The sequence below is a fragment of the Gouania willdenowi genome, unplaced genomic scaffold, assembly GCF_900634775.1.
Source record: "Gouania willdenowi unplaced genomic scaffold, fGouWil2.1 scaffold_212_arrow_ctg1, whole genome shotgun sequence".
NCBI lineage: Eukaryota > Metazoa > Chordata > Actinopteri > Blenniiformes > Gobiesocidae > Gouania > Gouania willdenowi.
Window position 1 is genome coordinate 60038 of NW_021144966.1, and position 16626 is coordinate 76663.

A 16626-nucleotide genomic window follows, 5' to 3' on the forward strand; every position below is an offset into this window, starting at 1 on the left:
AGCACTTCAAGGATGACTGCTTCTGCAACCTCCACCAGTATAAAGAAGGATTTGAAAAAAGACTTTGTCTGATTGAGGGTTCAATTCCTTCTATCTTTGGAGACGATGAACAGAGCACTCCGGTAAGCTGTAAATAACGCTAAAAAGTGTGATGATAAGACGTCCCTGTCATTGTTTTGTTAGCATTAGCAGTTGCTTAGCAGTTGCACCGTCTTCAGACTTCAGATGTTAGCGCTGTGTGCTCGTTTTAGATCCTTGATGATATGGCCTACGTGATTTAATTTAAGTCTAAAGTTTTCATTAGTCATTTCATTTTGACGTTTTGGTCTTTGAAAAGACTATTAAAATGCATTTCGTGACGTTAGCTTGGCGCTAGCGTTAGCTCGGTGCTTGTGTTAGCTCGGTGCTTGTGTTAGCTCACTTGTTAGGGTTCTGCAGGTTCATCATCTTCATTTTCATCTCGCTCCGCCGGGTCCAACTCTGGCTGGAACAAGTCTTCTGTTGTTGACATTTTGTTAATAACCTTTGAATAAAAAGTTTATGCGCCGCTACATAGCCGTATCTCTTCTATCAAACTACAAAAATGGCCGAGCAGGGTGGAGTTGAACCGAGTGTCACTTGAAGAGGGAGCGGGATATGGAGTTGCTCTTAGAAGCACATCAGAAAAGGGGTAGAAAAGGTGCCTGTGGAGCTATAATAATGAGGAATTCAGACCCAAGCATTGCAGTTCCGCTTTATATAGACCACAACTGTGTGATTTATATGTAAAAAGGAAGGATTTAAAACCATGAAATGTCCCCTTTAAGAGAGAGGTCATTTAGGTTAGAGAGGGACCGGAGAGGGTCCCATTCCTCTCTCTAACACTCCCTCTATGTCTGCTTCTTCCATTGTGTGTTTGCTCCTCCTGGCTTTTGTCTTGCAGGTCCGTGGGATCCTTAGTGTGGAGTTACAGAGTCTCAACAACTCTGTCTTCACCCTTTCCTCTGCACACACCCAACACAGCATAACGTGGATGGCTGTTCATCATAGGAATGGGATCCACACAAGGTTCCTGCTGCTTAACAGAAGGTTTTCCTTGCCGCCATGATGAATTCATGTTGGGTGTGGGATACATATGCATGTGTATATACGTATATATGCATATGTGTGTATCCATAAAATGAAGAGTCCGTCCTTAAGACTGCTCTACTGTAGTGTCTTGAGATACCATTGGTTATGATTTGGCGCTATACAAATAAAAGATTGAAATTGATTGATTGAGAGATCTGCTGCACCTGTACAGTGAATAATTGATCCAAGTACTACTTTGATTGTTTGTGGCGAACAATGCCCTAATTATAATTCAGGTCCTAATTGTCTTCATCATTTTGATATATTCAGTGGGTGATAGAGGAGAGCAATCCCTGTCACCTTTTAGAGAGCAGAGGCCCTTTTTCATTTTGATGTGCAGTTTTGTTAGCTACACCCATGGCTGACCCTTTTCATTATTTTTGTACTGTACTGAGCTCTTCCATAGGAAACTGATTATGGACAGAGTCAAAATTATTATGACTGTTCATAAATTATTAATATTTGAAGAATTGCATGAGGTGAATAGACAGGACAAAGGCCACATGGACTCCTGGTAACCATAGGAGGAAGTTGAGATCATGCTACCAAGTTGGAGTTCGGAATTAGTTTTGAGGCCGACATTGTATTGGGCAATATGCCATAACCCTTAGTGACTTATAAAAACAAAGCCCCTTTTCATTTTGTTCCAGGAGATTTAGCAGCTCTGCAGAACTTTTAGCACACTACAATGTCAGGGACTTCCCCGAAGAACTAAAATGAAAATGTTTGAGAAAGGGGTCAAAACTATGAAAACATTAACAAAGCAGGTAAGTCATAAATATTTATTGTAAAAATGTGGCTAAAAAATTCATGCAATAGGATTATTTACAAATACAATGAAATAAAAAAAATATACTAAGATTATTCATTCAATACAGTTACTTAAAAAATACATTGAAATAAACAAATTTACAAAGAAATACAAAGAAGAACAAGAAAATACTACTCAGAATGTCTACATTTACCAATTGCATGAGAGAGGGTACTTGGTATTTCAATCTTTGGGCTAATATGCCACAATGAGTCCACATTTGTTGTGTTCGTTGAAGAGAGGGTACTCGGCATCCCAATCTTCAGGTGAATGTTCTTCAATGACCTGTGCCTCGGTTTGACTAGAGGAAAAATAAAAGAAGATTAGTACAAAATTCAAAAGAACAACAAAATGACCTTCATGTGCGTGATCGCTTTCACAGTGCAGTTACTCACTGTTCTCTGTTGTCTGGCTCCTGGCTCAGGTATGACCCTGTAATGTAGGGATGCTGAAGAGCATCAATGGGAGAGATTCTCTCTTCCCCATCCAGATTCAACAGTTCTTTCAGGAACTCGATGAAGGCCTTCCTGTCTTCTACCGTCTCATTGTCCCCTAGTTCAGACATCTGGATTAAATTAAATAGAGTTTGGTCAATACACTAGTTTATACCTCTCTTACTCATGTTAACGATAATGGTGAGTAAATTCAGCTTATAAACATGTCTGAAGTAGGTTAGATTTTAAAGAAGAGATCTCTAAGTATTTGAACTCAAATGTCATAGAGAACACTTACATAGAGCAGGTCATCTAATGATGACAAATGTGGACGATATTCGGGCCACTCCTCAGCTTGTCTTCTGTTCCTAGAGGTGTACTCTTCTGGTGTCTGAGGAAACACAATGACAATATAAGGGGTTTAAGATAAGTTTAGGGCAACAGTCAAGGTTCAACAACAATAAAAACTATGTTTTACCAGCAGCCTCCATCTTGTGCCCAATTCATCCACCTCATGACAAAAGAACCTCTTGCTGTATAAGCCAAAGTGGAGCTGGTACTTTGATGGCATTCCCAGCATCTCCACCATGCTCTGCATCTGCACAAAAAACACACAATTATACACATTAGGGGCAGTTCTTCAACACTTTCTATACCTGTAAAAAAGAGCACATGGGTAATTAAATGAATGGAGGGATGATGTATAGAAAAGACGACCTACCATGAGGTATTCACAGTGGACAGGAAAGAGGTTGTCATTTAGGAAGAGGAATGCCAGCGTGCAGCCCACTCCCCACATGTCAATGGCCCCCGAGTAAGGAAGGCCAAGACAAACCTCTGGGGCCCTGTGAAGCAAAATGAATGAAATATACTTCAGAACTCTATATTTTAGCATTAAGTACCAACACTATAATAACACAGGTTTGTTCCAAAAACCCATAAGTCATTCAGGGTGACACCCTCATACCTGTAGCCGATGGGCTGATGTCTGAGCCCGGGCATGGCGGCAGAGATGGGAGAAGCCATTCCAAAATCAATGAGCTTTACGCTGAATGGACTTTCATCAATGCTGACCATCATAATGTTGTCTGGCTTGATGTCAGTGTGCATTACTCTTACAGCTTTGAGTCCCTGTAATGCCATCATCAGCTGCAGGGACACAATGAGAAAAGACAGGATGAGAATGGAGTTCCTCTTATGGAGCTGTTTAAGCTCAGGTTTGAACTCAAGGCTTTCCTAATCAATCAGCAAGAAACAAAAAGATTCATACCTGCTTTGCAATAGGACGGATGTGGTTGACGTTCAGTGAATGAACCAGGTGGAGCAAATCCACGTCCAACAGCTCAAAGACGAGGCACTTATAGCCCAGGTATTCAAACTGCTCATAGAATGTGACCAGATTGAAGTGGTCAGCATTCAGAGAGCTGATGGTCTTCAACACTGACAGCTGGAGGGAAAAAAGGACAGTTAGATCACCTTCATATCACTTTACCCCAAAAATTCATAGTTTAAGTTCTGTTGAAGGCACCAAACACTTACTTCGTCCTCCACATCTTGAAAATACTCCTTCTTTAGGATTTTTACTGCCACCAATTTGCTGCTGTTGTGAGCACGACACTTGGCAACTTTCCCAAAGCTACCTTCTCCGATAAACTCTAGGATTGTGTTTCGAGTGGAGGGGCTGTGGAGGGCATGCCCTACCATTAGAGGATGTGCTGTCAAAGTGAAATGACAGGGCACAAGGTTAGTATTCAGTAATTTAACACTAATGCTCACACAAAGAAGGAAATATTGTTCTGTCCTGTCACTTCTAAAGTTTGGGTTAGAAAAAAAGGCCAAGAGGAAAAAGTACTGAGTAACAAGAGCATCAATAGAAACGTAATGAAAAAATATCCCTCAAGAATAATAGTAAAGTACAGATACTTCAAAAATAGTTAGGTACAGTATTAAGTACTTTAAGTTCATTTGTCCACACTGAATACATGCATGTACAATATAGGAAACAGATTATTGACATTATTTGAAAGTGAAAGGTTGTCTAACTGCAAGATGATTGAGAATCCAACAGTATCTGAAAATCCACTGTACATGTGAAGTCCTGTCCCTGTATTGACTGCATGTGTAGCACATCCTAATTTTCTGTTGGTACACAGCACTTTTTACAGTAAAAAGATATGCACACACATTTTTGATTCTGAAAGCTCCCACAAAGTGTTCCAAACAGTATCATTTACATCAAATATTGAGCCTATTTTTCAAGGAAAAGTATTTTTAATATATTAAAACCAGAGTAAACGTATTCTCTAATAATGACAATCTGTATTTCTGTTTTTGTTTTTTTTAAAGAAAATCTAGTGAATCCTTCAATGACTACAGTGTTCTTTCATCTTAGCCGATTCAAATTCATTCTCATATTATGTCTGTAAAGTCTGTTTTACCTGCAGCAGCCATTCCTCACTCAGGTTTTTACAATTGAAGCTTTCAAACTTCACAAAAATAGCTTGTTTTACTTCTGATACAAAGATACTTAGACAGAGTTTTTTCACACTTCAAACAGTATCATCTACATAAGATATGAAACTTATTTTTCAAGAATTATTTTAAGTATAATCTGTACTTTTTTGGAAAAAAAATGTATTAATTATAATAATCTTTTTTTTTTCCTAAAGAAAAGCCAGTAATTCCTTCAATGACTACATTTTTCTTTCATCTTACTGAGCAGATTAAAATTAATCCTCATATTTTGTCTGTAAATTGTGTCTTACCTGCAGCAGCCATTCCTCTCTCAGGTTTTTACAATTTAACCTTTCAAATTTCACAAAAATTGATTGTTTTACTTTTTGATGCAAAGATGCTCAGAGAGAGTTTTTGCTACTTCACCACTTTTAAGATTAAAGATTAAGATCAAATCGGGCTTTCGCCTTTAATTGGCCATGTAATGTTAGTACATTATTGGAATTTGTCTTCTGCACTTAACCCATCCCTGAGGAGCAGTCGGCAGCCATTTTGCGGCGCCTGGGGAGCAGTTCGGGGTTAAGGGACTTGCTCAACATCCCACAGTGACGGCCCCGGTGAGGCTTGAACCGGCAACCCTCCGATTACAAGCCCAGCGTAACACTGACAGTGAGAGAAGCAACTGAAGATTTAGTTTTGTTTGAGTCTCTTTCATCTTGCTGCCACGGTAACCGTTCAATTTCAAGTACTTTTTGGGATACTTTCTATATTACATTTCTATTGATGCTGTTATTATTCAGTACTTTTCCCTCCTGTCAGCTTAGTTTTTTGCAGTTGCTTAATTTCTGATAATAAATAGTTTCATTGATTGTCATATAGGTTATCCCAGTTCTATAATAGTAAGTAAGTAAGTTTTATTTATAAAGTGCTTTTTGCAGATAAAATCACAAAGTGCTGTACAGAGTTGTGGTAAAAGTACAAGTGCAACACAATAGAATAATAAAACAAGAGTGCATAAATATCATAAGAACAGCAACATTAAAGGATAAATAAAAATTCTAATCCAGTAAATAAAAGCTTTTCTGTAAAATGTAGTCTTCAGCAGTTTTTTAAAAGTGACCACACAGTTGAGCTCCCAGAGAGACTGGTGCAGGTTATTCCAGAGTCTGGGAGCTACAGCCTGGAACACCAGGTCTCCTCTGGTTTTAAATGTAGTTTTTGGGGTCTTTAGGAGACCCTGACCTGAAGACCGATGAGTAGGGGCACAACAAGTCTGAGATATATTTAGGGGCCTGATCATGTACTGCTCGGAACGTGAGAACTAATATTTTATATTTTATGTGAAACTTAACTGGAAGCCAGTGCAGAGTAGCAAGAATGGGGGTGATGTGGGATGTTCTAGAAGCACCAGTTGAAAGTCTGGCAGCAGCGTTCTGAACAATCTGGAGTCTGTTTAGGGTCGACTTATTAAAACAAGTAAAAACAGAATTACAATAGTCAATACGAGATGATATAAATGTGTGTATGAACAGTTCCAGATCTGATTTTGATAATAGATGCCTCACTTTAGAGATATAATATATTTAGTCTGTCACACTCATCAATGCATTTAGTATTTCAACACTAAGACCCACACAAACATGGAAATCACATCTTGTTCTGTCACTTCTAAAGTTTGGGTTAAAAAAGAAAAGAAAGTGGTGTGTGGCTCAGTGGGTTGGGCGCCCGCCCCATGTGCTGGGGCTGTGGTTCCTCGCCTGCAGCGGGTCCGGGTTCGTTTCCCGGCCTGGGACCCTTTCCTGCGTGTCATTCCCTGCTCTCTCTGGCCCCCTTCCTGTCGGGCAGCTGTCATGTGGAGGCCACTGGAGCCAAAAAAATCCTTTAAAAAAAAAAAAAAAAAGAAAAGAAAAAAAACCAGCAGGCCTGCAAATCCACTTCATATGTGAAGTCCTGTCTCTGCATTAACTGCATGTGTAGAACATCCTAACTTTCTGTTGGTACACTCAGTATGAGCCATGTTACTTTTTACAGTAAATTAGTATTAAGTAGTAATAAATAGTCTCATTTTTCAGGAGCTCTTCCTGCTATATCACATTATTCTGCCACAGGCAGATTATATGTTATTTTTTATTTGAAGTTGTTGGCTCATGGCATGTTAAAGCCAATGTTTTGAGTGTAAAATATGCCAATAAAGTATATTTCATACATAATGTTCTCATAAAGGTGTACACATTTACAGATTAGTTGTTTTTTAAGTCATATATAAAAAGAAATCACAGTAATCGCCTCATACGTACTTTAATATCGGGATAAATCGTATCGTATCGTAACCTATGTATCGGGGTAAGAATCATATCGCCAGATGCCATGCAATACACACCCCTAATATTATTATTATTATTATTTATTTATTTTTTTTTACTTCTCTGCACATGCTGTCAAAGGTCAACACCACAGGAAGTGCAATCATTATGAGACAGCAATGCATATTTTGTTATTGCAATAAAATACATTGATTTATTTTATTGCTTAATTGTGACCATCACCAGCCCTCCCTAAGGAAGGGTAAGAAGTCTTTTATTATAGGGAGGATATAAAAAGGGAGAGCAGTGTTACACCTAAGTGGAGGGGGAGGGGAAAGGGAGCAGGGAGGAGAGACGAAAGGCAGGAAATAGAAATGGTGGGGAAGAATTGACTGTTTTGCAGTGAGGGTGAGATGTGAGGTTGTAGAATAAATTGTGCTTATTATGTTGTGTAATCCAGCCAGTATGGTGACAAGTGTGAAGCTTAGCTATAATGGTGGTGGCTGTGAACAGGGGGAATGAGTGAATGGTAGTACCTAAAGCAGGTATTTGGGATTAACGTGTCTAAGGTTAAGCCCAGTATGAGTTTTATCCCACATCCCAAGGCGTGCCAGTGCATCGTTTACCAGTATATGTGCAAAAAAAAAAATCGCTACTGCAAACCCAGGAACTGCCCTGGGCCCGCAGATGCAGCCAGGCCAGCAGAAAGAGCGGGGGCCAGGGAGCCCCAGGCAACCCCCCCCCCGCAGCTGAGCAACCCCCCAGATGCCCCCAAGAGAGGCTGCCACCACCCCCCCACACACACATCCGAGGAAGCCCCAAGCAGCCCCAACCCCTAATATTATATATCATTGCTGTTCTTGGTAAAATTGTTGCTGTTCTTTCTTATACTGACTAATGATATTTATATAATAATGAGTTTTCTTTTTTTTTTTTTTTTTTTTTTTTTTTTTTTTTTTTTTTTTTACCTTGTTTGCACATGCTGTTGAAGGTTAACACTACAAGAAGTGCAATCTTTCAACAGCAATGCATATTTTATTATTGCAATTAAATAAATGAATTTATTTCATTGCATAATTGTGACCATCACCAGCCCTCCCTAGGGAAGGGTAAATACTTTATTAAAGGGAGGATGTAAAAGAGAGAGGGCAGTGTTACACCAGGGTGAGGGGGGTGGGGGGGGGGGTTAACAGGGAGGAGGGATACAAGATAGGAAAACGAATGGGTGGGGAATAATCAATAAATTTCAAGTGATGTGATGTGAAATTGTGGTTGTGTATATTGTGCTTATTGTTGTGTTATCAAGCCAGTCTGGTGACCAGTGTGCGGCTTAGGAATAATGATGGTGGCTGTGAGCAGAGGAGGAAGTGAGTGGAAGTTACATAAAACAGGTATTTGGGAACAACGTGTCTATGGTTGAGCCCAGTATGAGTGTTATCCCACAGCCCGAGGCCAGTGCGTCCATGACAAATGTGATTCCAAGAGCCGCTACTGCAAAACCCATAAGCCGCCCCCGGGCCCGAAGAAGCAGTCGGGCCAGCAGAAAGAGCGAGAGATCTAGGGGCCCCCGGCGACCACCCCACGGCCAAGCAGCCCCCCGAACGCCCCCAAGGTCCCAAGCCGAGAGGCTGCCATTGCCCCCCCCATACACACCCGAAAAGCCCCCAAGGAGCCAAGGACCCAGCGCACCACGCCACCGACTCCAACCCCCAACCCCCAGGCCCCCCAGCCCCCCACCCCCCCACCACCACCCACACCCCCGCGCCCAGCCCCCCGAGGGGAGGGCCCAGAGAGCCCCCCGCCCGAGACCCCAGCGGAGGAGCCAAAGCCCACGCCCAGCAGACGACCAGAGCCACGCCGAACGGGCAGCCGGCGGGCCCCCGCCGGTGAGCCCAGAGCCAGCAAGGACCCGACCCCAGGCCAGGAGGACCCGGAATGGATGCAGCACCAGGAGCAGCCCGCCCAGGGCGAACGACCACACCCCAAGCCGCATAAGGTACCAGGGGGCCGCTGGGAGTCCCCCCGCCGGTCCCCAGGCACCCCAACCTAGCCCCCCCGGGCGCCCCAGATGCTGATGCCGCCCGCGCCACGAGCTTCAGTTCTTTAAAGCCAGGGCCCCCTCCAGAGGCCAAGCCAGACCGCCCCGCCGGGATGTGGCCCCTAATTTAACCCCGACACTCTGCCTCACGGGGGACTGCCCAAGCAGGGGCCGCACCAGAAGGTATGCAAGGGCGCGGCACGCGCCACCCGCCCCAGAAGACCCCCGCCAGGACCGGCCCGGCCAGCCGGCCAAGCACCCCGGGCCCCAGGAGCACCCCCAGGGACCAGGACCCCCCAAGGGCAAGCCCCCGGGCCAAGCCCCCCGGGACGCGCCCCCCACCCCAGCCCAGGTCCCGGCCACAGCCCAGCAGGACCGCACAGCCCCAAACGGCACAAGGCCAGCAGCCCAGGGCCCGCCGCCCCCCGGACAGCGCAAGCCACAGGGCAGCGCCCCCCGCCGGCCCGCGAGCAACCGGCGACCCCCACCGCGGGGACGGAGGCACCCCAATGGCACACATCCAGCGCGGGACAGCAGCCCCCAGCCAAAGATGCCCCGGACCCACCCACCAGTCCGCAGATGGCAGGACATACCCACCAGGCGGCCGAAAGCAACCTCAACCATCGGAACAGCTAACGCCGCCCCCCCAGTAAACAGCATCATCCCGAGGCGCCAAACAACCCTGCCCCAACCCCGGTGAGGACACCAGCACCCCCCCAGCACACCCACCCCCCAAACCGGCGAGGCAGGCCGCCCCGGGCCCGCACACCGCGGGGCCCGCCCCCAAGGCCACCAGGAGACAAAGCAAGCACCAAGCCACACCCAAGGGGGAGAGGCACCCCCGCGCCCCACCCGGCCGACACAGCCCGGAAAGACCCCGCAAGGAGAGACCCCGGCAAAGCCCCCCCGAGACCCACCGCCACGCCCGACCGCACCATCTTGATGTGCTTTTACTCTATGCAGTGGCCCAGCCACCAACAGAGGGGCCAGGCCCCCACCGGAGAGGCCCAAATATGTGTACCAACCCACCACCCTGTTATGGTGCCTCTCCATTCCCCAATGGAGAGGCACTTCCCGATCCCCTGTGTGAATGTGTGTGTTTGGTGAATGTATGGGGTGTAATTAAAAGAAGGGGGATGGAGGGGAGCGGTGCTCCCCCTCCAGCCTCTGTGGATTTATGTGTATGTGGTGTAATAGGCCGGAGGGTGTAAATGATGATACACCCTCCGGGGGGTGACATGTTGAGATGCGATTAAAATTGGAGGGATTAGTAGGGCAACTAGAGGTGGGAGGGCCGCCCCCATGCCACTACATAGTAACACAGGTGGCGGCCCCCTCCACCCCCAGGCCACCATCCAGCCCCCCAAGGGTTGGGTATTGGTGTGTGGTGCATTTTCTGAGTGAGCCAGACCAGCTGGGAGTGGGGTGAAGTGAACATGTAGGAGGCCTGTCCAGTGTGAGCCGGGCCCGTCCGCGTGGCGTGCCACGCGAGAGGGTAGATGGCGCAGACGGGCAAGTGGCACTGCGGGCCCCGGAACAGCACAGCCGGAGACCCCCCCCCACGGCACCCCCCCAGACCGCGCCGGCCCCGCGGAGCACGGCGACACCCCCCACCCCCGGGCACAGCCAGGCACCAACAACATCCCCCGGCGCCCCAGGGGGCGACCCCCGCCGCCCGCCGGCCCGGAGCAACGCCACCCCGCCACCAAGGGGAGCGGCCGAGCAGGGGGGAGGCCCATGCCCGCACCAGGGCCAGCACAGGCCCACCCGGCGCCACGATACAACACTCTCCACCGGGAGGCGGCCCCGGCCCCCCCGACGAGAGAGGACGCCATCCACCGCCAAGCAGGGCCATCCCGCCAGCCACGGACCGGCAAGCCAGAGTACCGAAGCACCCCCAGCCCGGAACCGCCCCCCCACACCAACGGCGCCAATAGCGCCCCCCCCCCCCCACGGAGGCAATCCCCGACGACCCACGCACCGGCACGAGACACCCCCCCGACGCCAGCACACCCCGAACAACAGCGGGACCAAGGCCACCAGCCCCGCCCCGCCCAAGGCTGCGCAGCGCCGCCACGAGCCGCGGCCGGTCCCCGGGCAGATGGCCGGAGAGCACCTCCCCGGACACGTAGCCCAAGGATCCGCCCCCGGGGCACCCCCGCCCCAGAATCGCGCCCACGGCGCCCGGTGCACCCAGCCAGCAGACCAGCCAATCCCAACGCGGATCCACCGGGCGAGGAACCACGCGCCGCGCCCCCGCACACCCGCCCAATACGACCCCCGGGGAGGCCCCATAGTACCCCTCACCCCACCCCCTAGCCATAACGTCCACACCCCGGCCATTGCGGTCGTACAAAAAGCCCCCGAGGGGGCCCCGCCTGGCTCGCCGCGCAAGCGACATCCCTAGCAAAGGTATAATAATGAGTTTTCAAAGTGCTTTAAATACAATTAAAGTCAAGTCAAGATTCACAGGCATATAAAGTAAGGACTAATACAATATAGAATAGCTTCAAATACTGGTAATAAGACACACCTTTTTAAAGTAAAAAAAAAAAAAAAAAAATGTTTAAATCCAAACTTAAAAAAAATAAAAAATAAAATAACATTTCAAGTATGTTGAAAATTTTAATGCAAAATAAACATAAGTGATGAATTATCAATATAATATATTAGAATGTGTGTTTAGTTCACCCAGTGTGGTGCGTCCTAAAGAAGGACAGCTGATGTGTGGAGAAACACCGCCGTCTAGTGGCCACAACAGTACATTACTGGTTTATATCTCAACTGTGAATGAGTGTCTGAAAGTCTGACACAGAGACACAATGTGTATTTAATTATTGTTTCTATAACATTCACTCCTTATGACAGTAAAAAGAAAAAAGTCATTTATAAAGTACTGCAGTAACTATACCCTATACTCTGATACCATGAAACATTATGATTTGAAAAACACTGTGGTATAAGTTTTAACAGACATAGTGCCCTGCACTGTGATCAACAGGAACAGTAGAGTTACACATTACTGAAACTTGAACCTTTGATCAGCTGATCAATGATTACAAATAAGAAATCAGGGTCTATTTTAAAGCTTTGTGATGCATGTTTATTGCTTTATTTGTTCATTGGATCCCCATTAGCTTCCATCATGGTGATTGACACGTGTTCGTTACACCAGTAAATACATTAAGAAAACACGATATATACATTAATGTTGGTAAAATAATGATTTTAAAGATCTTTTAAATATGCGTAAAGCTGACATGTTTTTCAGGTCCATAGGTAATTTGTTCCAAGGTTTAAAATATCCTGTGATTCCTGCACTTTTAGGAGGGTGCCCCCTAGGTTACGTGTACCCCCTAGGTTACGTGTACCCCCTAGGTTACGTGTACCCCTAAGGGTACGCGATGGCACTACAGGGGTTACTTGAGAGAGAAAGAGAGTGGAACAAATAAAGTGTCTGTCTTGGTCCCACCCCAGACATGAGATGACTGGATATGATGAAAACTATAGATATAAATCTATTCAGGAGGCACTAAATCATTGATTCTCAACCTTGGGGTCACCTGGAGTTTATTTGGTGTTGCCTGAAATTTCTGAAAAATTCAATAAGATTTTTAATATATTATTGTTTTTCTTTTAATTAAATTTAAACAACACAATCTTTAACAACTGTATTTCTATACTTTCACTTTGTGAAATATAAATCTAGTTCAACTAAAATGCAGTGAAAATATATCTGAGCTCAAACATGATCAAAAACTAATTCTAGAAAACAAAATGTCTTTGGGGTTGCCATAAATTCTTGATATTAATATGGGGTCACGATCCAAAAAAGGTTGGGAACCACTGCACGAAATAATGTGTATTTCCACTTGTTTACAAAATGAGATTCTTTAACATGTGTGTTATCAGTCGTTCATTCCATCATCATGCTCTATAGATGTTTTTAAATAGTTTTCTAAGCAAATTGTTGTAGTCGGATAAAGGAGGTACTGTGATTCAGAAATAAGAAAAAGGGGGTACAAACAAGTGTGAAAGCCACTGTTCTAGAACATCAGTACATTATTGTAGGGAACACAAATGAGCTGATATTGCAACATTTAGCTAATAGATTTTGAGGTAGGTTCACATTTCTGTTGAGTCACTGCACAAAGACTCAAAGTATTTTTTTTACATGAATCATTGATATTATTGCAGATGTTGGAGCTGTGTATTTTTATGAAGGTAGATATGTTGCAAAATGGGAGAACTTGTTGAATGTGATGTGAGCTTGTGTTAAAAAATAAATAAAAAATTCACCCACGTGTGAAATGATTTTCACGAGACAAATGATGGGAAAAAATGTAAACCTGTAGATTTACAATTTAAACCCAAAGAAAATATTCACACATGCATGATCTGAACGTGAAGTCACAGAAAAAATATTACCAAATGTGTAGAATGATATTACAAAAATAAAATGACAGTTGCAAACATGTAACCAAACATTTATTCGTATGTTTTTTTTTTCTTTATTTCTTGTGCCAGTTATTGTTTATAACCACAATTCTACGGTTACAACTTCTCAATTCTGCAGCTACAAATGCACAAATATTTTTCTCACCTAAATCCCATTTTGCAACATATCTATTTATTTATTTATTTATTTATTTATTCAGTTTATTTCCGACTTGGTTACATTCACTTATTTTTTTTTTTTTTTTTTTTTTTTTGCATTTTTTTTTTTTTTTTCTTTTTTGTACATGCCGAAAAAGGAGACGAGAGAAGCAGTTTGCTTATCTGGGTCCCGTCCCCTGTTTTACCATCGCAAATTTACATGGGTTTCCATGTCTCTCTGGTCAAAACATTCTTGATTTCTTCTGAACCGTCCTTTTTTGTGTATTCTCATCTGTAGTCCAGCTGAAATGGCCTGAGTGACAGTTCTTGCGAGATTTTATTTTATTTTATCTACCTTCATATATTTTTGGCAGGGGAGTTTATATCATCTGTGTTTTGAATATGAGTTAAAGTTTGTGTGGCAAGATGAGGATCATAAAATAATCAATCTGGTTGCTGAACAACGCCACCTGGGGAATTTCACTCCAGGAAGTTATCACCAGTTGTAACATGTGGACTAAAGGCTACACAGGTTCAAAATTAACCACGGGGCCAGAGACAGTGTTCAGAAGTACAAATAATCTTTATTACAATGAGTGTTAAAAGCAGCTCACCTGCTATCGATACCTAATATTAGACAAGGCCAGCAGAGGGGAATGGACAGTGCTGGGTTACCTCGGAGGCCCAAAACCAAGGAGGGACGAGGAAATCATACAATCACTCGTGACACTGCGCACACACACACCAGGGATTGGGTCGCCGACCGGAGTCCACAGCACCTGTCCACAGGGCAAAGGAGAACCATAAAATGACCACCCAGCACACTCACTAAACAATAAACAATATAGAAATAACAAGTGGAGGAGTTCAAGTATCTCAGGGTCTTGTTCACGAGTGAGGGTAGGATGGAGCGTGAGATTGAGATAGACGAATCGGTGTGGCGTCAGCAGTGATGCGGTCGCTGTATCGGACTGTTGTGGTGAAGAGGGAGCTGAGTTGGGGGGCAAAGCTCTCAATTTACCGATCGATCTACGTTCCTACCCTCACCTATGGTCATGAGATTTGGGTAATGACCGAAAGGACAAGATCGCGGATACAGGCGGCCGAAATGAGTTTCTTTCGCAGAGTGGCTGGGCGCACCCTTCGAGATAAGGTGAGAAGCTCAGTCACTCGGGAGGAGCTCGGAGTAGAGCTCCTTCACGTTAAAAGGAGCCAGCTGAGGTGGCTCGGGCATTTGTTTTGGATGCCTCCTGGTCGCGTCCCTCAGGAGGTGTTTCAAGCATGTCCTATTGGGAAGAGGCCACGTGGTAGGCCCAGGACACGCTGGAGGGACTATGTCTCTGAGCTGGCCTGGAGTCGCCTCGGGGTCCCCCCAGAACAGCTGGAGGAGGTGTGTGTGGATCGGGAGGTCTGGGCATCTCTGCTGAGACTGCTGCCTCCGCGACCTGGCCCCGGATAAAAGCGGTAAAATGGATGGATGGATGGAAATAACAAAATACAATATAACCAAAAGCAAACTACGAAATAAATTGAACTCAATCAACAATTAACAATTAAATCTCAAATACAAGAGAAATACAAAATAAATCAAATTCAAATCAATACAAAAATGAAAAATAATTAAATTTCCAACAGATTATCAACGCAAACAAAAGAAATACAAAAGAAATGAAATTCAATTAATCAGTAAACAAATATTTTAAATTTCAAATACAAAGGAACTACGAAATAATTGAAATTGAAATCAGAACACAAATGAAGGAGCAAATAAATCAATAAACAAAGTATTAAATCTCCAACAGAATGTCAATGCACACAAAAGAAATACAAAATAAATCAAAGTCTAAAGAGCATAGGCTGCTGATAAAAATAAAACAGCCGCATTGACGCAGCAGCGGTATTCTGACAGCAGAGGAACACTAACACAGTGCGGCCAGACCCGTATATAAAATGTGTGTGTCACCGCCCAGCAATCAGTGGAACAGGAGGGGTGAGGAACCACTTAGGTAAAGTTAGAAATATATTCACAGGTTCAGCTTTTCATTCAGTAACATGTTGTAGTGTCATCAAACTCACAGCACACATAGTTGAACTCTTCTTGATTAACTATGTGTGCTCTGAGAAAAAAAATAAACTAAAAAAAAAAACTACTACATGTTATAAGACAGTTATTGCATATTTTAGTACTTATTTAATGAAAAAAAGTCACTAAAATGTTATAAAAGCACATTTGTTGAAACGAAGTGTTGTATTATAATCATGAAGAGTTAATCTATGTGTGCTGTGAGTTTGATTACACTACAACATGTAATAGTACAGTTATTGCATATTTTAGTACTTATTTAATGAAAAAATCACTAAAATTACATGAATATTTATTAAAAACTAAGTGTTGTAGTATAATCAAGAAAAGTTCAACTATGTGTGCTGTAAGTTTTATGACACTACCACTTTCCTTTGTGAAGTTATTGGTTTTTATTTTTTGTACCTTTTTCCGGTGTTGTAATTTGCAGACGGTCCCTGCTTATTCCAGCCACAGTCGGCTCCGCGTAGAGGCCAATATAAATGACCAAGAGCGGAGAACGGCTCGTTTTGAGGAAAATCCGCTTGTAGCGTTCAGTCCACCTTGCTGTGATTGCAACGAGGTCTCGGTTTTGTAAAAGCAATGTTCCGTTGATGAGTTATTGGTCCAGAAAAGCTGAATCTGTGAATATTTTTATAACTTTATCTAAGTCTACAGTCGCATCTTCGACATTAACACAAAAAGTAAAAAAAAAGACATTTACAACACGGCCATAGTGTACATCCGGGCATTTTTTTGCTCATTATTGGAACGCAATGACGTACTGGTTATTACGTCAGATTTAGTGCGTGTGTACA

General features: G+C 44.2%; 1 protein-coding gene and 1 long non-coding RNA gene across 2 annotated transcripts; both read right to left on the bottom strand.

The window, feature by feature from the left end:
- Positions 1–2116: 2116 nt before the first annotated feature.
- On the bottom strand, positions 2117–3908 carry LOC114458915 (homeodomain-interacting protein kinase 3-like). Its single transcript, XM_028441293.1, has 8 exons — positions 3895–3908; positions 3626–3779; positions 3323–3504; positions 3077–3200; positions 2834–2953; positions 2654–2746; positions 2317–2486; positions 2117–2222 (listed from the first exon to the last, which is right to left on the bottom strand). The coding sequence occupies exons 1-8, from the start codon at positions 3906–3908 to the stop codon at positions 2117–2119; spliced, it is 963 nt and encodes a 320-aa protein (XP_028297094.1).
- A 118-nt stretch (positions 3909–4026) lies between these two features.
- Positions 4027–16537, bottom strand: LOC114458920 (uncharacterized). The gene is made up of 3 exons (XR_003673180.1): positions 16235–16537; positions 14361–14525; positions 4027–4070 (listed from the first exon to the last, which is right to left on the bottom strand). It is a non-coding gene; the product is annotated as an uncharacterized LOC114458920 (long non-coding RNA).
- Between the last annotated feature and the right edge of the window lie 89 nt (positions 16538–16626).

What these genes read in the sequence shown, in the direction of transcription:
- LOC114458915 (XM_028441293.1), bottom strand. An exon ending in CATTAGATGACCTGCTCTAT is followed by an intron (nt 2,487 to 2,653) that starts GTAAGTGTTCTC and finishes AATTTAATCCAG; the next exon opens with ATGTCTGAACTAGGGGACAA. An exon ending in GAGCCAGACAACAGAGAACA is followed by an intron (nt 2,223 to 2,316) that starts GTGAGTAACTGC and finishes TTTTTCCTCTAG; the next exon opens with TCAAACCGAGGCACAGGTCA.